General features: G+C 45.5%; 1 protein-coding gene across 7 annotated transcripts in view; it reads right to left on the reverse strand.

Annotated features, from left to right (window-relative positions):
* Positions 1-23,740, reverse strand: part of LOC138521088 (copine-5) — a 1,203,840-nt gene that overhangs the window by 912,990 nt on the left and 267,110 nt on the right. For 4 of the 7 annotated variants that reach the window (XM_069633646.1, XM_069633648.1, XM_069633649.1 and 1 more), the window contains exons 2-3: positions 5,736-5,795; positions 2,595-2,635 (exon numbers count right to left, since the gene is read on the reverse strand). In XM_069633646.1, coding sequence (XP_069489747.1) covers positions 2,595-2,635; positions 5,736-5,795 — 101 coding nt within the window. The remainder of the gene's footprint in view (positions 1-2,594; positions 2,636-5,735; positions 5,796-23,740) is intronic. The other 3 variants (XM_069633647.1, XM_069633650.1, XM_069633652.1) reach the window with 1 other exon arrangement.

Consider the following 23,740-nt stretch of genomic DNA (forward strand, 5'->3'; position numbering starts at 1 on the left):
ACATTATCAGGTGCAGATAACTGGCGTTGGAGAAGATGTGTAGGAGGCGAACAAGAAGAGGAAGCAAGGCCTTGGCAGAATGGTATACGTCCTGGCAAGGTGGATTTTACTCAATGGAAGAGCTGCCTTGGAAGCATGGACCTTGGGACGGGAGTGTAGGCCCATGTGTGGAACCAAAGGGGGTATATGTTGTATCAGCTGCCCAGCGGTGGGGCAGGATAAGGTTCTTTTGCATCCTCAGAGTAGATGCATGCATTTCATGAGAAGAGGAATGTGAACGCACCCCCTCTGCTGGAGATACCTGTTAAATTCGGATCAATTACAGCCACCAAATTCTCTGTACCATGACACATTGTTTTAGTCTTTAACGACCACGGGTGGGGCTTTTGGGGGAGCCTGGCACTCTCAGTCTAGCCTTCCTTGGCATTATGACATATTGCAAAGATTATCGAGGCCATTTTTCAGATGCGTTTGGTGAGCCGCCGCCATCACTGCTGGGGGCACCTGCAAGCCATATACAATAAACGCATAATATCCAAAGATGGCGGGTGGACACTGATTCCGGAAAACAGAATTGCGGTTATGCAGGTGGCAGGGAGCCAGAAAACAGAGCAAAAAAAGCAGCTGGGTTTACCGGCTCCCTGCCGCCTGGACTCTCAGTATCCAGCCAGCCTTGAAACATTCACAGCTTCCATGTTTAGATCGATGACTGGCAGTGGAGGCTGCCTGTTCATAGAAACTTTCCATGTAATGGAGCTTTCTTTCACTGAACTATTGGCTCAGGCTCCTCGGCCCCCGTATTACAATGGCCACGACCTCTTCATGAAAGCAAATACACCTTTCAATTGAATTTGGGGCACAGAAGAGCAGAATAAGTCATTGGAGCGCCCTGGCCAAGGTTGACCAACAGCAACGTGTGGGAGGTCACTGAGTGCTGGCTTGATACCTTCTTTAGAGCAGAGACATCTCAACGAAAAAGTCATTAAAAGACACCTCAAGTCACAGGGAGTATGCATCTCAAAGGCTGTTAGTCAAGAGGGGGGGCAGAGGAAGAGGAAAGAGAGAGAGAGAGACAAGGAGAGCAAGGGATAGGGTGAGGGGTACGGGGAGGCAGAGTGGAAGGGGAGGGGGAAAGGGAAAGTGAACGGGAAACGGAAAGGGGGAAGAGAGAGATAGAGGGGAGAGAGAGGGAGACAGAGAGTGGAGGCGGGGAGGGGTGGAGAGAAGAGGGGAAGAGGGAAAGGGAAAGGAAGAGTGGAAGGGGAGGGGGAAGTGGAAGGGTAATAGGGAGGGAGAAAGTAGCAAGAGGGAGAGAGAAAGAGAGAGTGCAAAGGGAGAGGGGTGCAAGCCAGAGAGAGAGGGAAAGGGAAAATGAGAGGGAGAGGGGGAAGAGAGAGGGAGAGTGGAGCAGGAGAGAGGGAAAGGTAAATGGAGAGGAAGAGGGGAGCAAGAGAGAGCGTGAGAAATAGAGGGAGATAGAAGGAAATGGAGAGGAAGAGGGGAGCGATAGAGAAAGCGAGAGAGAGAGAGAGGGGGTAGAGAGAGAGAGAGGGAGAGGGGAGCTATAGAGAGAGAGAGTGGGGGTAGAGAGAGAGAGAGGGAGATAGGGAGTAGAGAGAGAGAAGGGGAAGGGAGAGCGAGAGAGAGAGGTGGGAAGCTAAATGGACAGGGAGAGGAGAGCGAATGAGAGAGAGAGAGAGAGAGAGAGATAGAGGGGGGGGAGAGAGAGGGAAAGGGAGAGGTAGAGGGGCACGAGAGAGAGAGAGAATGGGAGAGGAAGCGTGAGAGATAGAGTGAGGGGGTAGAGAGAGAGAGGGAGAGAGAGAGAGAGAGGAGTAGAGATGAAGCAATAGAGAGGGATAGGGAGGTAGAGGGAAAGGAAGAGGGAGAGGAGAGCGAGAGAGAGTGAGAGAGAAAAAGAGAGGGGGGAGAGGGGAATGCGAGAGAGAGAGAGGGAGAGGGGGAGAGAGAGAGGGGGGTAGAGAGAGAGAGGGAGAGGGGTAGAGAGAGGGAGAGGGGAGAGGGGGTAGAGAGAGAGAGGGAGAGGGGTAGTGAGAGGGAGAGGGGGAGGGTGGTAGAGAGAGGGAGAGGGGGAGGGGGGTAGAGAGAGGGAGAGGGGTAGAGAGAGAGAGAGGCGGTGGGGGTAGAGAGAGAGAGAGAGAGGGGCAGAGAGAGGGAGAGGGGGAGGGGTTAGAGAGAGAGGGAGAGGGCTAGAGAGAGGGAGAGCTTGAGGGGTTAGTGTGAGAGAGAGGGAGAGGGGTAGAGAGAGGGAGAGGGCGAGGGGTTAGAGAGAGAGAGGGAGAGGGGTAGAGGGAGGGAGAGGGCGAGGTGTTAGAGAGAGAGAGAGGGAGAGGGGTAGAGAGAGGGAGAGGGTGAGGGGTTAGAGAGAGAGGGGGAGAGGGGTAGTCAGAGGGAGAGGGGGAGGGGTTAGAGAGAGAGAGGGAGAGGGATAGAGAGAGGGAGAGGGGGAGGGGTTAGAGAGAGAGAGGGAGAGGGGTAGTGAGAGGGAGAGGGGGAGGGGTTAGAGAGAGAGAGGGAGAGGGGCAGAGAGAGGGAGAGGGGCAGAACTGCATAACATGAAAAGTGGCACTTACTAGGATCCGACTTGGAGAACGTGTCCTTATCCAAAAGATTCCTAAACAAAAAGAGAGACAGAGCATTAAAGTTCGCCAAACATGTCTGGCAAGGAGTCAAGCACTTGGACAGCATCTAAGGCATACATGTGTACATGGTTGCCGCACCCAGCTCTGCCAGTGGTGTCCAGTACTATCATGCGGTAAGCCGACATATCCCCGTCCTGAGACCCCCATGCACAGCTCTGCCAATGTGCCGCAGGCATGGCTTGCAGGCCCTCTACTGCTCCAGATCTGGCATCCACACAGCTCTCCCAACGTGCCTTAATGCTGACCGGCGACTCCTCTGCCCTTCCAGCACTGAGACCCACGCCCAGCTGTGCCATTGCACCTCAGCTCTACACTTGCCTCCTCTGCTGTCCCTGCACGAGGCCTCACGGAGTCTGTGGCCACTACCTTAGTCATTTCAAGTCCACACTCATTTTGACCCTCATTTTACATCTAGCTGCATTCTTTGTTTTGTCCCGTGTTTTATGATGGTATTACGTGTGTTCATGTTTCTGCGCCCCCGAGACTCGCGAGTTACCGGTGCAATATAAATGAAATAGAAAAAGACGCCATCGCTCGGTCCCTGAAGGAGTCGTGCTTCTATGGAGTTTGGGCATCTCTCTTTCCTAGTGGGTCTCATCTACTCAAATAGGAATTTCGGGTACTTTTAAAAGATCTTCTCCTTGGAAGAATTTCCATTGAAAGACGACCTTGCTGACCAGGACCGAAGCATCATGTTTAATTCTCACCTTTACCTTTCTCCAAAACCAACCAGGAAAAGTGATCGCTCAGCAACCTACTGGGAAGGCACTGATGCATCGGGTCTAATCCAAATGCCCCCTCAGCTGAAACCCCTGCAACTGCAGGTGCAGTGTGCAAAGGAGGAAAGGAGGCTTCACGGCTCTGGCAAATGCACAATAGTGTCAGGCCTCTAAATGTAGGATTCATGAAAGATTACTCCCAACGCACTAGGGAGCTTCCAAAATGTTGCTGAGCAGAGGATCTTGGCAATTTTCAGATCAACCCATCCCTTCTTCTTCCGCCCACAGTGTGTGGTGAGTACAGGAGCACCTGCATCCAGGGGAAGAGGCGCTGGCAGTAGTTGTTGACTGCCACACACATTGCCCCAGATTTTCAAAACGGTCCTGCCGCAAGTGATGAGATTAGTAAGTGTATCTCAACAATTGCGCCCAAAAAATCTGCACCCCTCTCAAAGTTCATCTCAGTAATGTGCCGACCACAGAAGTGCACATTCTGATGCATGTTTCCACCCCTATGAGCATTTAACGTTAATGTTAAAGGTATTTATATCTGCACCGTCCCCAACGGAATTGGTCACCAGGCGCTCAATTTAAAAAAAAGAGGTGTTTTTCTGAGCAATTCTATGAGCATCCCAAATTCTAAAATGGAATGCGCTGTGAAATTGACAGAAATGAGGCACATTCCCCTGCAACTGTCATGCTTTTTTGTTTACAGGTGAGAGTAGCAGTAAAAACCGCTGCTGTCACATCTTCATTTCTATCCCCCAAACAAGGATAGAAGTGTTTTTTTTTTCTTTACATTTCACAGTGACATGCTCTTAAGTGCCTGCCCAGGACGCACGAGGGTGACGGGAGCCTGTCATTCATTAGTGTCTGGAGTGCAAGGGGGCGGGGGCACCACATCTTTTACCTTGCGGCACAGCTACCCACGTGCACATTTCTTAAACTAATGGAAATGTAAAAAAGTGCATGCTCTGGGCTTTTTATCATTTGTGTTCGTTTTTGAGAATTTGCCCATTTAACTTCAACTAGGGATGGGTGCTCAGGCTCGAAAAAGATTGAAACCCATCTAACCCAAAGGGGTGCAAATCGACACAAACGATCCAACCACTTGGAGCAGACATACAAAGGATTGGAGAGTTTAGAAGCCTAATTCCGACAGCACAAATACATATGAGTATGTCTTTGCCTGAAACATTTGTCAGCTTTTCCTGTATTCACTACATTTATTTTGACTATTTTTTTTTATTTTGGTTTGATTTAATTATATTTCACTTTAATGTGATACTGGGCCTGTTATTCAGTCTTAAATTGATTAAAGCGGATTTAAACTGGTTGCCTATGATACAAAATGCTGTGTACCCTAGAAGAGGCGGATCGAGCATAGGGCCTCATCACGAGTTGGGGCAGTATCCAGGTGGTAAAACTGCTGAGATACCGCCAGAGCTATTAGCGTTACCGCCAAACACCCGCCGGATCACGGGCTTGGCAGAACGGTAATTCCCCATTCCCCAGTGGGCCCATTCGGGAATTCCCCATACCCCATTGAGCCCAATGGGGAATTTTAGGCACTACTACCATCGGCGGTACTAGTATCTGGTAATAGCGCTGAAAATCAGCAAATTCATGGCAGATTTACCCCAGCTCTGAGCTGGGGGTAAATCCTGCCAAACCCGTGATTTGGCAGACCCTTAAATGCGGCAGTAATGGCATTACCGCCGCATTTAAGGGTTAACGCCAAACTCGTGATGAGGCAGTAGGTTCGAATTTTCCTCACATGTCGGCTTAATGGGGGTTACACAGATTCGAAAGGCACCCTACCATTATTTTCATGATGTATTTGAATGATTCAAGCCACGATTCAAGCCTAGTCCCTTGACGCTCGCCCTCTCCGAATTTCAACCACGGATTCTGCAAAGCCTCAAACTGTGTCCTGAGCTAGCATGAACCCCTGGGGTCTGGTCCCTGGTTTGTGTTTGATGATGCTACTGAATTTTCCCCTTGCCCTCCCTGCTGCAGGGTGAGCCCAATCTCTTCCACCTGTTGAGATCCGTCAGTGTGCCTTGACAGGGAGCAGCAGGTCAGCTTAAGACAGGTCTAATGGAATAACACCACCGCAGCCCCCCGCACCCACATCTGCACCCCAATGATCGCCCTGGATATCTGACCACATGCTATGATCATGACAACTGCCCTACTCACTAAACACAAGTATTAACACCGTGCAGAAACAGTTGTCCACATATATGTGGTATAGAGCACCCCAAACACCAATTCTCATGTTCAATGCATAGAAATTCATGGTCATTTAAATGCAGATATAAATATTATTTATACCTGTATTAATAAATACCTATCTGTCCTTGGGCGCCTCGAAACAGGGTCACCCCCCGTCAGTGGTGCCTTAAAAATCCTTAAAATAAATGAATAAAAACATTATTATAAAAGAATGTGATGAGCGCGCTCAGCTACCAGGGTGAAAAATAGTGTTAACTCATTATCGTTCAATTCTATGGATTGATAGCACGTTTCTTCAATGTGCTGTCTAGGGTGCAGCCGTCACTCCTGTTCACATGGATCTGAAATGTTCATAAAAGATTTATTCTGGACGGTGAGGAGAGCGCACTTCTCTGATCTGCAGATTGGTACTGACAGAATGAGGACTTGCCCGGTGCAAGGACTGCGCGTGCATCGCTTCCTCATCAAATGGGAAGAAGAGGCGAACAAACAATAAAAGGTGTGAGAAAAAAAGCGGAGGAGGCAGGAGGAGGTGAGTGGGTGGGTAAAGGAGAGGAGAAGGGAAGTAATGAGATCTTATACATCAGAAAGAAGTTGAGGTACACAATGGGGGGTGGGTGGATCAAATTGCACAATCATTTATTGCCTTCTGCAATCGACTCAAAACATACTTCTTTAGCCACACCTACCAACCAGACCACCTCCAATGCCATCCTTTGCCTATCCTAATCTTCCTATCCTGTTCTGAAAAGATAACTTCTTTTTCACCCCTTTCCTTTTGAACTTTGTACTGTGCTCCGAGAACCTCTGGGTAGAGCCAGCGCTATCTAAATTATGGAAACTAGCCGCAGGCACGGACCCCCCCCCGCGTGCATCTGCCATCATACACTACTCTAAGACACTTTGCGCACCACCTCTGCCATAAGAATGCAGGTATCCCCCACGATTCAAATGTGGTCTAGCTGCAGACATAATGGGGGGCATTACGAGTTTGGAGGTAGCCAAGCACCATGGCTGCCTCCAAACTCGTGTCCGGGTCCGGGTTCTCTGAATGGGGACTTACCGGGTCCTTCCAACCTTGGAGGACCCAGTAAGTCCCCATTCAGAAAACAATTCCCCATTCCCATTCGAGCCCCCATACGGGCTCAATGGGAATGGGGAGGGAGCTAATAACGGGCCCGAAAAATAACGGGCTCGTTATTAGCTCACTGGTCCCTTAGCGGCTCCCGCTAAGGATGGCTGGTTTAACCAGCCGGCCTTAGTGGGACCCGCTAAGGGACCTCAGAATGCGAAGGTAAGGGGTTAATGGCACCGGCATCCTTACCGGTGCCGTTAACCCCTTACCGCCACACTCGTAATGAGGCCCAATGAGTCACCTGCCCTCGCAAAGTCTCCAGACCACCTCTCACCACCCATCCACATGCCAATTTGACAGGGGTGGCTAGCAGGGACTTGGCCACACCTAGCTACCATTATATTGGCTTTAATGCACACACACACACACACACACACACACACACATTCTAAACTCCTTTGTCCAATCTATCATACCTGGACTTCGGTGCCCCAAGGGTGTTCACCGTACAGCATGTTGGATGCCAATGGTGATAGGAGCTATACAAATGACAAATGATGATGATGGTGGTGATTAATGGTTAAATAAAATAAACCAATACATTAAATTAAACCTCGTCTTCAAACAGCTGCTTGGAGCATGAGCCAATATGCATGTGCTGCTTTTGGCTCCCAGTGTCTTACCTCTGTTGGTTGGGTTGTTGGGAACCAATCTATGGTGTTGCATCCCATGTTTAAGACCTTCCTGTGGGCCAGGTCTTGGAGCTTTAAACAGAACACCAAGCCCATGAACACTATTCCACTGACGTGGGTGTTCAGAGGTTCTGTAGTGTCACAACAAAGCGTTCGGGCTATGGTGAGCAGCCAATGTGTCCCTAGAGCCTGGCCAACAGGACCGATCAACCATGTCAGCTACGCACAGGGCCAGTGCAAGAATTCATGTCACTCTAAGCACGGTGCCAAAATGCCATCAACATCCCTTTACCCCATTGGCACAAGGGAATCCTTTTGTTATTTTAAGGGCAGTCTGGTGCAGGCCTGCCTCTGGCAGTCGAAGCCTCCACCAAGTGTTGTGTTGCCCAAATGCCCTCCGTGGCTACATGAACAATCCTAAATGTCCCTACTGGCCACACTGGCAAGTCACAATGTCCCAGCTGGCTGCAGACAATCAATGGGCCTCATTACGACCTAGGCGGTAAGTTACCGCCTGGGCCGTGACTTTACCACTTTATGACTTTACGCCATGGTGGTTGGCGGACTTACCGCCCCATTCCGACCTTGGCGGGGCGGTAAGTCCCCAATCCCCATTTACCCTTCCCCATTCCCATTTTTGCCCCATAGGGCATAATGGGAGTGGGGAAGGCGTTAATTACGCCACCGTAAATTACGGTGGCGTAATTAACTCCATGGTCCCTTAGCGCCATGGATTTTAACACCTGCTAAAAGCAGGTGTTAAATCCGCCATGGCGCTAAGGGACCTCGTACTCAGGCGGTAAGGGTCGGCGCTGTTTACGGCGCCGTAAACCCCTTACCGCCTGAGTTGTAATGAGGGCCAATGTGTCTCTACCAACAATACAGCATGACGATAAATCCCCTCCAAGGCAACCTATTGACTTTGTGTAAGCAAGCCAGGCACCCCGACTGTCAATGCAGAAAGAGCAAGAGAGAGCTGCTACTGGTGACACAGGCAAAGCAAATCCTTCCAGCTCTGCGAGCAAAGATACTGCAAATAGCTACATCGATTAGCAAAGTTGCCTCGATGGCTATTTACGACATGTGAAGACACTATCTCTATCACTTGCCACATAGATCTATACCGGTTGCGTGGGCAGGTGATGAGAGTGGGTATGCAGTGATTATAACGAATTGAAAATAACGAACAGCAATTTGATCTAAACACTTATAAAGAAAACAAATGTTGATTTCTTAAAATATACATGTGGGGAGTGGGATAAGGGGTAAAACGGGTCGGGGAGGGGTTGGGGTAAGATTATTAACAAAGCAAAATGGGGAACGTGCCCCCCCCAATACAAAAAATAAAAACTCAACATTTCTTTCATTATAAATGTTTAGACTAAAGTGGTGTTCGTTATTTATTGGTTAGTTATAATCATACGTAACCATGATAGTGCTGACCTTGATCATTAAACCCTCAACAGATGAGGCAGACTTTAATGGGCAGTAAATTGAGGCACGGGCATAATCAAACTGCAGACGTATGTCTTATGCATTTGTGCACTCTCCTTTGCCATAGACATGAACCTGCCCCTCCTGATGGCATTTTACAGGGGCCTATTCCACTGTTATCCTTTAAGTTTTGACTATTAGGTGGCGCTTATCTTACAATCGGGGCTTAACAGAGATATTTTTCAGTTTTGGCTAAAAGGTGTCCCTTTAGCACCACCTATAAGCCAAAACTATCGCATTAGGGTATAGCTAGGGAGAAATTAGACCATCCACATAGAGGTTGTGCGCTCAACTGGGCTTTTTTTGAAATTTCAAATAAAACTGAATGATAGTAGATCAACCCCCAGAAAATGTGTATATACCCATGTACAGCCTACAGGGACAGTCCCCCTGTCATATTTAGTTGAAATATGACAGGAGGAGTACACGATGCATCGTCAAAGGATGAGGGCCACACCTTCACCCTGCCATGGCCAGCCTAATTAACTAACACACTCTGTCCTTTTGTTGGGCCCTGCAGCTGGTGGCAGCGTGTCATACCATTCAAAGGGTAATTCAAACAGGCCCACTTGGGGCCTTGCCGCAGAGGCTAACAAAGGAGACAGGAAACCCCAACACCCTTTCATATGCACTGTGTCAACCTGTAGCCAGCTCCCACCCTTAGTATCGATTGACAGTGAAATGTAATGTTTGGGACTGCATGTTTATAGTAGTCATCCCTGCAGCAGGACCCCATTCAGAAGGTACGAGTATGTGGTTTGACGGAGCCAGAATGTCTGGTCTTTCGGGGATACGGCTGCCGTTCTGTCCACGTTACCAAAATAGGGCAAGGAGGTTTATAATATGCTTGTTATTCCAATCTGTTCTGACCCCCTCTGGTGTATTAGAGGTGTGGGGCTGATTGATGGTTTAGAAACCGATGTTCACCCCTGGACTACTGGTACCTCGGATGTTGATTTGTCACCAAGGAATAAAGGTGGAAGGGCTTGTAGACAAAGAATACTAGCTGGTTGGTAACTTAATGACAGTACTTTGATTTATAGCGCTGTGTTTCTCCAACCGATACAACCGAGAATGATTTATGCGCAATGATATATATTCATCATGTTGCTTTGATCATGGATTTTCTAATGCATGCTGCTATTGTTCCCTCAGCTTGGTCTAGGAGTACAGCATGACATATAATGACTATAGGGACCTGTGTGATCATTGCAAATATTTCACTGTGAATTACAGTAATGTCAAATGTCATCGTTCCCCCTTTACTCCGGATATATATGTCTGGGACACCCCTCCCCCGAAAACCCCCCTCCACTCTCCACTTGTATTATTTACTTTGCCCCCCCCCCCGCACACATATATATAGGGTGAAATTGAGATTTTGAAACTCAACTTTCTTGCATTTGAGAAATGTATGCTCAGTGATGGGTGTATATGGACTATGGATACCATTAAAGCGTTCTTGCCTTTTTTTTTAATTTTAAACCAGGAAATGTGTCTTGAACAACGCATCCAGTGGTTCCCATGCTCACTGAGCTTGCAAGGGGACTCACACTCATGCAGCTCCCTGCAACCCTTGCGCCCTTCCTTAACTCATGACTGTCTGGCAGCCCACTTGGTGACTCCTCTGGGTTTCTATCCCAGCACCACTGCCGTAAACCGGTTGTGCCAGCAATGTTCACTTTAAATCACATCCATGAATCGGCTGCCACAAACTATGTATGCCAGACATTGTCAGTATAAATGACATACAGGCAACTGCTGATACAAAGCCTACCATGCCAGCAGCCTCTGGGATACTGGGATTCTGGGATCTACAGTGACCATTGTTAATCATATAAACATGCACACACACTCATGCCCAGACTCACTCTGATCCTATCACGCACATAACTATACTAAAACTACAAACCCAACTGGTCTCACACATACACAAGGCATTACATTCAAACACACACACACAAGCATACTTACATGCACAGAACGCAATCCCAAAACACACACACTTGACCGAGGTCTTTTCTTCACGGCAGGGCAGGCACACGCCCATGCAGCACACTGAATGAATGCAGGCGCAGAGTACCGGCACACCCCGGAAGGGCTTGAATCCCTGCGTTGTGCCTGGACCGTGAATGCAGCTACGTCAAAGTGGTTGGCAAGCAACCCTATGAGTGGCGAGCTCGCCGCACACGTTGGCCCGCCAACCGCAGGGTTGCTGTTTTATCCGGGCTGCTGCACCGTCTGTGCAGTGCATGGGGAAGCTCACCACAGAGGAGCCAGGAGGGGTGACTGACCAACCACCCACCCCCCGGCTCTGGCCCTGACTTCACTGAGGTTTATCAGCTATCACCCATTTGCGAGTTTTTCTCTGTTCGAACCAGAAACGTCATAAGGTGTTAGTTCCCTACAACCCATTGGATGTTCCAGCTGATGGTCACTATGGTGGAGGGAAGCAGTCGTCCATCCATGTGCAGGAAGAATCTGACAGTCGTACAGTCAGATCTGAAATTGACAACACCCCACACAAAACAAGACATTCCCAGTATTCGAACATGAGACAAAAACACCACACAAACAGACCAAAACAAATCTAGCATCAAGAATCTGATACCAAGCACACAAGACCAGGGTAACACATCACACCCAGTACACAAACTTCAAATATCTGCAATCAATACAGCACCCCCCAATTCCAAACACTTACAATAGACACAAAAAAACACACAATATGGCCCAGATAAATGACTAAACGCCCATATCTTACAAAAGAAAAATGCCACACAATGTACAACCACAAGACCTTAAAATGTCTTCAAACATCCATAATGCATCACGCCGGTCTTCAATATCAGATATTCAGCATCAAACACTTAATATGGCATGACACAGCACACACCGTCTCAAACACCTGAGATAAAACAGCATAAATCACACACAAAGCTCAAAAACAGCATTGAAGAAACAAACCATGCACAATACCACATGGCAAAAAGCAATAGACATCACCCACAAAACAATTGATAGCAAGCAGAAAACACCTTATGGGGCCTACACTCCATTTCTCTATGCATCATAGTAATTAATAACTTAACACATTTTGGGCAGCAGCCGCCAAAGCATGCATAAACCTAATCCAGACCCTCAAAAAAACAAAAAGGAGGGCACAATAGTGCATGGGAAAGGGCATCAGCTTTGTTGGCGCTACATCATAGATGCCCAGGGCATTTGTCAATGAATTTCCACGCAAGCTCTAGATTGCTTCCAGTGGGTAACTTGGTAATAAACAAAACACATAGCATTAACAAACACTGCTATGAGTATGTGTGCACAAAAAGGAAGAGTGACACCACAACCACAGCTCTGCATTTCCTGTACTGCTGCGCCCTCTTACCCTTGGGTCTGGTGCGCATTATAAGTGAATAAAACAAACAAACAAACAAACAAACAAACAAAACAAACAAACAGCCCAATGGCCCACTCAGTCACAATCACATGCTGCTGAGACCAAACACTAGTGGTGGGAGGGTATTTCGAAGTCTGCCATGATTTGGTTGAACACCCACAATACCCTACCCAGGCCCGGTGAGTACAGATACCATTCAGAAAGTCCCCTCGAAGCACCTGCGGTCCACCAGGAGTAGTGCAGACACAGCTGAAGGCTTTAATTGTGCCAGAAATGCTGGGATATCACTAGTTCGGAAAGCACAACTGTTAAGAGATATGTGCAAAACAATGTACTTGCAAATACATATAATACCATAATCAACTACATTCCACTAAGAAAATGCAGGGTGGAAAATGAGAGAAGGCAGATTACAAATGTCCATGTTTGTTTGAATATACATGAGATGTAAAAAACAAAAGGCATCGAAATGAGTCCTAAGGTCCTCCAAAACTGTTTCACAAAAGAATCGAATGGTTACAAAGAAAAAGAAAAAATAGCCTGTATGCATACTATGCAATCTGTTTATTGTGCTGGACAATCCAACTGAGTGTCATCATTTTCTACCTGCTGGGGATAACGTCACAGGAATCTGGGTGGTGCCCTGGTTCCCGCCTCTTTATCCACCCAAGCAGAAAATGTATTGCGATCATCAGCATGTGATCAGTAATGGCGGCCGCCCTGTACACACATAGCACCTATCATTTACAAGGATGTGTGGGTGTAAAAATCAGGAGGAATCCGTTGGGATCCCAGGACCTGCCACTTGTGTATAGGCGTGTTATGAATGCCATATCATATGACATGATAGGTTATTTATAACACGCTTAATACCCAGAGGTTTCTAAGCACAGATCCAGGAATTGCACCTGTGTTGCTCTGTGTTGTCTTGCTTCCAAGGCGAGCACGTTGCCTCTGAGCTATCTTCCCGAGACATCCTCCCGTGTCATGTGATATCATATCATATCACATGACAATGGATCGTGAGTGGATACTCAGTCAGTTTCACAGTGGATTCCACACTCCCCACTGAAAAGGCCCTGGGTGGAGAAACATGCAGCGGTCTTCTCTCTCTGCATGTTTCACCACCTTATAAGGGTAAGTCATCAGTTGGCTGGCTGCTATCAAAGAGGATGATGGGGGGTCCCCAGTAGCTCTTGCTGTTGCAGGTCTCTTTTTCAGATGTTGCCATATCCCAGTCCTCCTGTTCCTGCTGGGCACCCAGCCTCATGCCACTGTTCCCAGATTCCAATTGCATATCACTTGCCTCACACAGTGACTTTGGCTGGGCCAGATGTCTTATCCCATCAATTAACTCACAGGGATATGAGGCAAGGGACACAGGCTTTGAAATACCCTCGACTCCAACAGTCACAACATGGTGGTCAGATAGCACAGTGAGCTAAGCAGCTCGCCCCTGATATCTGTGTGCAGCCTGGTGTGACAGGTTTGAATCCCGGCAAGGTCAAATCAGTCCTTCATAAATCAGTACATTAAGTAACACCCTGTGGGATATTAATATTTATATTTTATTTCTATTGCGCTCGTACACAATTGTTTCAGAGCGCGACAAGGCAAGGGATGGGAACAGGGGAGAACAAAACAGCGGTCTCACTAGGCCCAGTGTCATTGAGAACACGCAAGTGCATGGGAGAGAGGGGGAGGGGAAAAGTGCATGGAAGGGTGGAGAAGTGGAAAGTGTGAAGCAGAGGAGAGACAGATAAATAACAATAAATAAATAATAAAGGCAACAAACAGTGGTAGTGCAGCCAGCAATTTGCAAGTGCTAGGTTTAAGGCAGCAGACAGGGTAGGTCTAATAAGTGCGGGAAGAAAAAGGGAGGGCTGTATGGGTACAGATACAGACCCCAGTGCAAGGGGTGGCCCGGAGGCAGTACGGGAGGGTGGCATGATGAGCAGGTACCTGGGCCCGGAAGACAGACGGTGGCCAGGTGCACGGTGCCAAGAGAGAATAGATCAGCAGGGGAGAGGGGGAGCGAAGGCAGAAGAAAAGAGGAAGGTCTTGAGGTGCTTCCAGAACCATAGATGGTTCTCCTCAAGTTTTAGAGTGGCAGGGAGGCTGTTCCAGGGGGAGGCCCCAGCCGAAGACAGAGATCTACCCCGAGCTTGTTTCTTTGAAAAACAACTGACCCTGAGAGAGTTGGAGCTAGAGGAGTGAAGAGCTCAAGAGGGGAGGTATTTGCGGAGGGATAGCTGAAGGTATTTTGGACCCAGGCCCGAGAAAGCCTTGTGGACAATGCAGAGGGTTTTGAATTGAATCCTTGCATCCACTGGGAGCCAGTGGAGAGATTTCAGAGCTGGAGAGATACGATCCCAGGGCTTGAGGCGAAGGACAAGTCTCGCACCCCTGTTCTGGATTAGTTGCAGAGGGCGGAGAGTAGAGGCAGGTAGATTTAGAAAGAGGCTGTTATAATAGTCCAAGCTAGAGAGAACCAGAACCTGGCATACCATGAGCTTCTGGGGCAAGGAGAGGAAAGGCAGAGAACCTCTAAGGAGGTGCAGTCAGAAATGTGACTTTTTAGAGACCTCAGAGATGTGAGCGGAGAAGGAAAGGGTGGAGTCAAAGATGACCCGGAGGTTCTTAGCCTCGCAGGTGGGGGAAAGAGGAGGGCCAAGGGAGGTCGGCCATAGAGTGAGGGGAAAGGATGGTGAAGGTGTGCCGATGAGGTAGTAATGACGTCTATTATTTCAGCTTTCTGAGACCTATGTAAGAGATACATTATTAGTCGTGAAGCCGCGCACAACAGCCAAACGGACTCTTTCCTAGCGAAATGTCAGGAAGCTGCCTTAAACCCACACTAGAAGGCAATCTTTAATGGCAGCAGGACTCATCTTCTGGGTATATTAGAACATAGCCAATGTGACCACTAGATGCACCAGTGCTTGTGGCAATAAGAAGGTAGAATCTTGAAACTACCTTAAAATGGTTTGCATGTTTTTCAGCATTATGGCATTTATATAAATCTAAAGAATATGCATTGGGATATTGCATGTCTCATGTCACTGTCACTCCAAAATGCAAAAAGTCATGCTTGACCCTTCTGTGCCTGTCAGTTACATAAATTGTTGTTGTTTTTTTTCATTTCGGAGTCAGAGATGTTTGTGTGCCTCACAATTCACTTGGGGCCTCATTGTAAGTGTGCAGGTGTGGGGGAAAAGTGGCAGTAATTCTGCGAATGCAACTTTTTTTGGCAGTAACTGAAGTACCCCGTTTTTCCAGCACTGTCAAATTCTAGGTTTTGCCAGATTTACCACCAGTAGAATTACCATGCTGTATATTTGCTTATTTCTGGTTGAAAAGTGGCGGATTCACCGCTACTTTGTTGCTTGAGGTAAATCCTTGACTATACCTTAAAAAGCAAAAAAACAACAATCAGTGGATTTACTGTGGGGTAATTCCGCTGGTGGTAAATCTGCCGAAAATCCCTATGGAAATTGGACACCGCCCTACCACCGCTTGTTGGTATACAGTGAAAATAATGTGGCAATAAGCCCTGAGACTGTGGGCTATTACCGCCTAAAGTATTGCCCCTGGGGCCCATAGTTACAGGCACAAGCATTGCAAGGGCCTTAACGAAGGCCCTGGGGGAATTACTTCAGACGGTAATGGGCCGCAGTCTTGGGGCTTATCGCCATTAGCAACCCGGCTTGTTAGACCGGGGTACTAATGTTTTTTTTCTCCCAGCTGCGAGATGCATTGCATTTCAAAGCTGAAAAAAAAGTAAAAAAAGTTTTTAAATATGGCCACCGCGGACAGAAAACATAGTCTGTTTTCTCTTTCCATGGTGGCCATAGTAAACAAAGAAAATGGCTGCCATGGAAGCTCTTCTCCCTTTCCATGGAAGCCATTGAAGTAAGTTGAAAAAAAAGTAAACAAAAAAATGGTCGCCATGGAAGAGGGAGAAGGGACTACACATAGTCCCTTCTCCATTTCCATTATGGCCTGTCACAGATTGAGAGCGGACGCGCTGGGGTTCTGAAGTGTTCCCAGTGCGTCGACTCTCGTTATGGGAAAAAAAACAGGTAAATCGGGGTCGGAGGGCGGGAAGGAAATTTGGGGGAGGAGAGGTGGGGACGAAGACTTACCTGATTGCCCGGCGAGGGGAGATGGCGGCCGTCGGCCGTGAGGAGGCTCAGGGCAGCGGGATTACCATGTGATAATGCCCACATTCTGAGGCTCCCCACTGGCTGGGACCCCGCCACACCCCCCTCGCCGGGTACTAATGAAAAATAATTAACAAATTACTTTTTCAGTGAATAAAAAATAACGAAAACATTTCAAATATTTGGGTAAAAGTATCTATGGTGGTGGGGTAAGGGATTAAAAGGGGGAAGGGGGCTGGGGTGACCTAATTATGCTTTGGAAACAGAAGGGTTGGGGGATAGCCCCCAAATTGAAAAACAAAAAGTAATGTGATATTTTCTGTTATTTATAATTCACAAAATAAGTTTTCATTATTAGTGAATTCGCTATAAACACATGGAACCCACTTGTCATCCTGTGGTAACTTCACAGCACCAAGTGGTGGTAACAGTAATCGAGTTTGGTGGTAATTCGGCAGATTTGTAAAGAATTACTGAAAAACTCAGATTGTGGCCCCAATTGGAGTCCGGAATCTGTTGTGTGTCCCTTGTGCGAGGGTAGTCAAAACCATGAGGTGTAATTAACGCCTGCTCATCTCCTTTCTCGGCGAGCCATATGGCTAGGAGTTGTGATCTTCATATAATACATGGCAGCCGGCAATACAGTATAAAAATACATGGCTTGTTATAGGCTACTTGTGACATTGGTACTGACCTGCATTAATAACATTATATGACAGCCGCTCTGTAATCAGGCGTTTCCCTGCAATTGAGATGTCCCAATACCTGGTGCTTGAGCAGGCTGTCTCTGCTGCACTTAATTAAAGCTCTGACAAGCATTAACAATTCATTTCTTGTAAAATCACTTTCTGTGACACTTTACAGACATTAACTGACAAGGAACTGTTTGTGGTAGTATGTTTATTTTGTGCAAGGCTGACGTTTAACACAGCATCTGCATGTTGTTGGATATTTTAAAGCATACCACAAAAACGTTTTTAGATGCATTTTATTAAACTATGTTAATAATTCTTCTGCAGCACGTTAGCAGCTGGATCTTGTTTTTTTAATCCCTACCAGAAAACAGATTCTACCTTGATTATATATATACATACATATATATACACACATCAGCAACTGGAAGGTCTCTTACAGTAAATTAAGCAACACCTAAGGCTATTAGAGGGGATGACATTATATGGACACAGATTATACCGAATAAAATATCCCCTATGGACATAGAAATAGGATATTTCAAGTCACGTCGGAGTCATGTGACCTTAGAAAGAAATGTAGCCATTGGCCTTGTTCCTCTATTTCAACCTGGATGTCCTGAGTGTTTTGCGGTATCCTTGTAACATGTGGGTTGGGGTCCTTTATCCCATATATTATATTTAAACCTTTTTTACTCACTGTTGCACAAAGATAGTACAGAAACATTTAGTTGTAAGAGTGTTAATTTAATCAATTTAAGAGATTAAGCTGTAGAGTTAGTTAATGGGCCATAAATGCTGGCAGGTGATGGGTGCCCCAGAATACAGAAAGCACATGCTATAGTACAGTGGGAATGGGGGTCGAGGGGGTTCCTAACGAGTAGTGCGTAATGGTTAAACAAGTATATCTGAATATTGATTTTTTACTGTTTTATGGTATTGTGGGTTTTGAAAACCATTTGTGAAATATGGGCCTGCTTATGTGTGCAGTAATTACCTCCACACAAATGTATAACTACTTGTGGTATTAATCATGCAGTATTACGGTACATTGAAAAACTGTTGGTAAGATAGCTCAGTGGCTTGAGTGCTTTCTCTTATGATCTGCAGGGTGCAGGTTCGAATCTCAGCAAGGTCAACTCAGCTTTTCATCCTTCCAAGGTCAATAAAGTGAGTACCAATTTTGAAATTGGGTAATAAAAATTGTATATAAGTGCTTCGGATAAAATCGCTAAATAAATGACACGTTATTACTGTATGTTGCCAATTAAGACTACTGGATCTCCACAATGGGGAAAACATTAGGGTCCACTGGACTCTAAAACGGGCAGTATATTATAGAGCTTGCATGGAGGAGTTTGGGGGTCATAGTGCTGAGCTTCTATTGGGGCCCTGATAGGTAAGCACAATTCTACAGTGACCATTTTAAGAGTTACACTGTGACTGCAAATGTTGACTGCCTCATGATAAACATGTAGTTGAATTCCAAGTGAGCATTTAAAAAAAAGAAATTGCAATCCATTGTTCTCTGTCATGAGTATCTTCATTATATTCCATGAACCTTAAACAGCTCTATTTGTGGGGGCAGGTCTTGTAGCACTTTTAATTAAAACAATATATTATAGTGCAGTGGTTGCTGCACTACAGTTAAGTTGAGTATCAGCTTCCATTGGAAACCCAGAAATGTAATTGCTAATAACTTTAGACTTGCACGATGATTTGGCTGATATTTTGCAAACAGTTTGTCATGCCGCCTGCTCCCCACCCCACCCCTAAACTTGAAGTTTTGGGAAAGATTTGTTAAAAAATGAAAACGCTATTAGCAAAAATGTGCTGTTTTTGGCATACTCCCATTCATTTCCCATTGGAGGAAAGGTCACAATTTCTGCACAGCACCCAGAAACAAGCACTGGATGGAATTGGACCAGGTACATAACAACTTGGGCACGAAGCGTTGACTGGATTTCCGGGAGAGGCCTGGGTTTAATCCATCCAGAAATTGGTAAAATATTAAACAGAAAAGGGAGTGTGGCCTTCTCCCAAAATTGTAGGTATGTATGTGGGGCCCACAATGCATCAGCAAGGATTTTCAGAAATTAAAAGGCGCCAATTTGTTTCTGCTCGATGCGAGAGATGGTCAGGTTATTACGGGTATTACCAGGGTTAGCCGAAAATGAAAAGTAGAAACAATGACATTTGTGAGTGGAAAAAAGGATGAAATGGCATCAGGCTAGAGGTGGGGATGGGGAAAGAGGTCACCATGTGAAATTGGAGAGTTGGTGGGGGGGTGCTGGGGAGCAAGTACAAAGCTTGAATGTTTTCGCATTACCAGAGTTTAGCAGAATAACTGGGGTTATAGTAGAAATAAGGATCAAGGAATGAAAGTGTGTCACACAAGTAACCGGGGCTATTACAGTGGTATTTTACGGGTAACCAGTGTTATTTTACAGATAACCTGGGGTTATTTATAGTACATGACAATTATCTGGGTTTTAGTAATCGGGGTTATGAGAAAAAGAAAGAGTTAACAAAATGAGATTCATGCAAGAAAAGTGGAATGTAACAGCTACAGGGAGGTGGGGGTAATTGGTGTGGCTGCAGGATATGGCTACTGGGTTAATTTAAAGAAACAAATAGAGCCATATGGAAAGTGGGCCCGAAGAAATCTATTGGCGCAACACACAGAGGGACCACAGTGAAAGGTCGTGGCCACTTGCCTTGGCCAAAGACCATGGCTAGTGGGCACGTTTAGGAAACCTATTAGAGCGATATGTAGATTGGCCATGACACGAAGGCCAAATTACGGTGCTGAATTACTGGCAATTTTACCAGCAATTTTTCTAGACCGGGGAAACTGTAATTAGCCCCAATGTGTATTTATAATTCAAAAAGAAATCCAAAGACATGGATATGCCCTAGTGTTTAGGAAAAAGGTTGCACTCTAATAGAATGCCTCTGACCAAAGTTCCAGATACAAACTCATTCCTTTAATTACCATAACTAACAGGTACCAACACATGTTGCCCTAAACAAGCTTTCTCATAGTTCTGACACAATTTAAATCAGACTTACTTATACTTCATATAACTAAGTGCTTTCTTATTTTATACAATGAAAATCTACTTCAAAACATACAAAGCTGAGTGCAATCGCTGAATGTCAAATTCAAACATAATCAGTGTGTGTAAATCACACAACATTCAGGTACACATTTAAGAATCTCATAATAAAGATAACATTTCAAATTAATTTACCAATTTTTATTTATTTTAATTACATTACATAATGGCCTACAACGCCTATGCACATTCATATATGAAGTCTCATGTCCACAATTATATGATGCCAAATGATTCAACAGTTGCCACACAATCATCAATATATGCATTGGGGTGTCCAATGCAAAAAAACATTAACCATACACGTACTAGTTAATACAAGTATATCAACTGTTCTTTATAATATATTATTAACCATCCTTTCTATTTTAAACTTGCTTCAATAACCACAAAGAGCAAATGCCTATATATACTAAACACATCATCCATAAATCATAAATCTATCACTCCCATATGTTAATATGCAATTATTTACAAAAGCCTTACAATATCCAAAATGATCATCCTATATATCAATTGACCTAAAGAGCAAATGCTTATAAACTGCAGTGTATCTGTGTGTGTGGGTTTGTTCTTTGTTTTTTTAATGTAATAACAGCTTGCCATAACATATTGCCTGCTTCTCTGCCAAAGGGATTTGTACTCTTACGGACTACTGAGCGTGAGGTAGAGATCAAGACATTGTTTTCTTTGCGCATATATATATATATATATATATATATATATATATATATCCACTGATAAAACCTTAGTTAAGTGTAGAAGAGCAGGTGGACACGTCATCCCTGGCTCCCGCCCACTCACCCCCATCATGTTGGAAGAGCAGGAGAAGAGCCCTATGTGGGCCACCAAGTATTATCCCAATACCGCATTCAGTGTATGAGAGACGACATGCACTCAGACAACCGTATCAAATGTGCTCTAGCACTGAAGAGTGAAGGATGTCTGCACACACCATCGGACATCGAAGAGCAATAAGTGAAATCAGACGAGGGCAGAGTTACGTCATGAGGGAAAGACCAAAAGATGCACTGTAACGATATTTAAATACTTAAAGAATGAAAATGTAACTGGAGTAATAAGAGAAATATGTAATCAAATACGAAGAAATCACATACACCAAAGAAATAAGTGAGGAGAAATGAAGTGAATGTATATACGGATAAATGCACGGTATTTGAGACATATAGATGCTTGCTGCAGAAGAGAACATAACATGGCTAAACGGCCATTAGAAAAAGATGGACGCTGGACTTGTGTTGAAACCAATCAAGCTACCTCAGAGACAGACTAGGGCTGCAGATTCAGAAGATGCTGGCAAACAGTTTTGTGTGAGGAACACAGAGGAGTCTATTGGCCTCGGATAAAGGAGGCCACATCAAGAAATAATTGCAGGGCACAAAGGGAGTCAAGGATAAGCCATGTGCATAAGACATATTTCTCTTTGATTAGGCGAAGAAGAAAAAATCTGCAAGTCCCAAGTATTGGACAATCAAAGATGTGAAAAGCCGATGCAAGATGGAGTGAGCAGGTCTCCAGAGGACAAGAAGAGTAGTGACACCCAGCTTAATTAAATCAAATAGCAGTAAATAAAAGGTAAAAATGGACAAAATCGTGGCCTCCTCACACGTGTTTCAGAATTTAAAAATAATGGCACATCATTAAGCTCTTGGTGGAGATAATGGTGTACCTACACTCCCTTAAAAGCCCCAGACCAGAGAGCAGGCAGCAAGGTCAACTATAAAAAAGAAGCCTCGGCTTGGGGCCATTTTGTATGTCATTGTGATTCCCTTCTCTTACTATATGTATTTACAAGATGAATGTTCTCAATGGCTTTGCAATGGGGATGAGCCAAATTAGGCTGGTCATGACTTCCCACATCTACTGAATTTCAAGGGTTTTGTTGCATTATATCTGCACAACTTAATTGCACATTAACTAAGGTTTTTTCAATGAATTTAAAGGTTTTGTTATACCATATTTTCTTTACGGGTCACTAGACATGGCCTTCAGCCTGTTCATGTTCCGCCCAATATGCTGTTTTTAGATGCACAAGGTGGTCAGGGCCTTTGGCAGTGGCCACTCTACATGTCTTCTGGGCATACTAGCTAGCTCCGACTGCTGAGTTGTGCACTCTTCAGAACACCACAAAAAAACACCCTCAATCCTTCTAGATTCTTCCCCACTTGAAGGTAGTTGGTGAAACCCACCACTGTGAAAGTTCCTACCCGATGACTTTTCCAGTCAGTTAATTTTGACTTGAGTAGGTTTGGCGAAGGTACTGGAGCTAATAGAGGATGTTTGATCATTCACACAAGACCTGGAAGTCTACTTTCATGACCGACTAGCCCCCAAATCAAAGGATATAGAAAAAGAAGAAAGACTCACAATGGCAGTCAGGCTCACTGGTGGCTCTGCAGCGTATGGAAGTAAAACTTAATTGTAATCCACATCCATTAAAGCACTGTAAACACTAGAACCGCAGCGAATTAGTCTGGTTTGTCGGAGGCGTGCAACGGGCTGTATCTGATGCATATCACGTGTACTCGACCAGTGAACGAACGTACCGGTCGCAGCGTATCACATGTGGATGTACAAGGACACGAGAAGATCTCTAAACACTACGGATACCTTGCAAGCATATTTCTGTCTGGATGCTTATTGTTCCCAAATGTGAAACTACGTTTTTTGGTGTCCTTTGCAAATATAGCCTTTTCGGTTTTTCCATTTTTGCATTCAACACCAATCTAATGTCTCTGCCCTTTCACCTCCGAACAATAACCCTTGTATTCATATATATAAATGCAGTAAAAATGCGCTTGTCTGAGGAATGATTTTTTGGAAAATGAAAATAGAGCCAGACAGAATATATATGTATATTCACTCACCTATCTGTATGCTAATGTATGCTTGAAATTGAGAACATCACAAATGTATAGATTTTAATTAAAAATGGTTATGAGAGCGCCCTTGGGCGCAGCTAATAGCGGTTTATGAATATTAATGAAAATCCGACAATGGGGAACTAAAATTGCAATGGCAGCTGCCAGGATTATAGCAGCTGCAGTAAAGTTTCCATCCACTGCAACACAAACACACACGGGCTGAGCAAAAGGGACAGGCCCTATACCTCAAAAAGGTTTAAAAACCCACCCAACATCTACTGGTGCACTCAGGCAAAGTGGATGACCCTGCTTCTCCCATGCTCATCACCAACACCTGCCTCCCCAGCTCATACACAACTTAGCCAAAAGAACAAACACAGGCATCAGCTACACAGAGACACAGGCACACCCAGGAAAGTATACAACAGGCAGGTTTCAACACACACACACACACATAAGATCAATGCACACTAGAAAGCTAGACCAAGGTTCATCGCAGATCACCAAGTGCCTCATTCAGAGAATATTGCATGTGATCAAACACTGTTACTGTTTGAGGCGTACCGCTCAAACCACAGGTTCCAGCCATTACCTCCT

This window comes from Ambystoma mexicanum, chromosome 13, assembly GCF_040938575.1.
Source record: "Ambystoma mexicanum isolate Mex_15411 chromosome 13, UKY_AmexF1_1, whole genome shotgun sequence".
Classification (NCBI taxonomy): Eukaryota; Metazoa; Chordata; class Amphibia; order Caudata; family Ambystomatidae; genus Ambystoma; species Ambystoma mexicanum.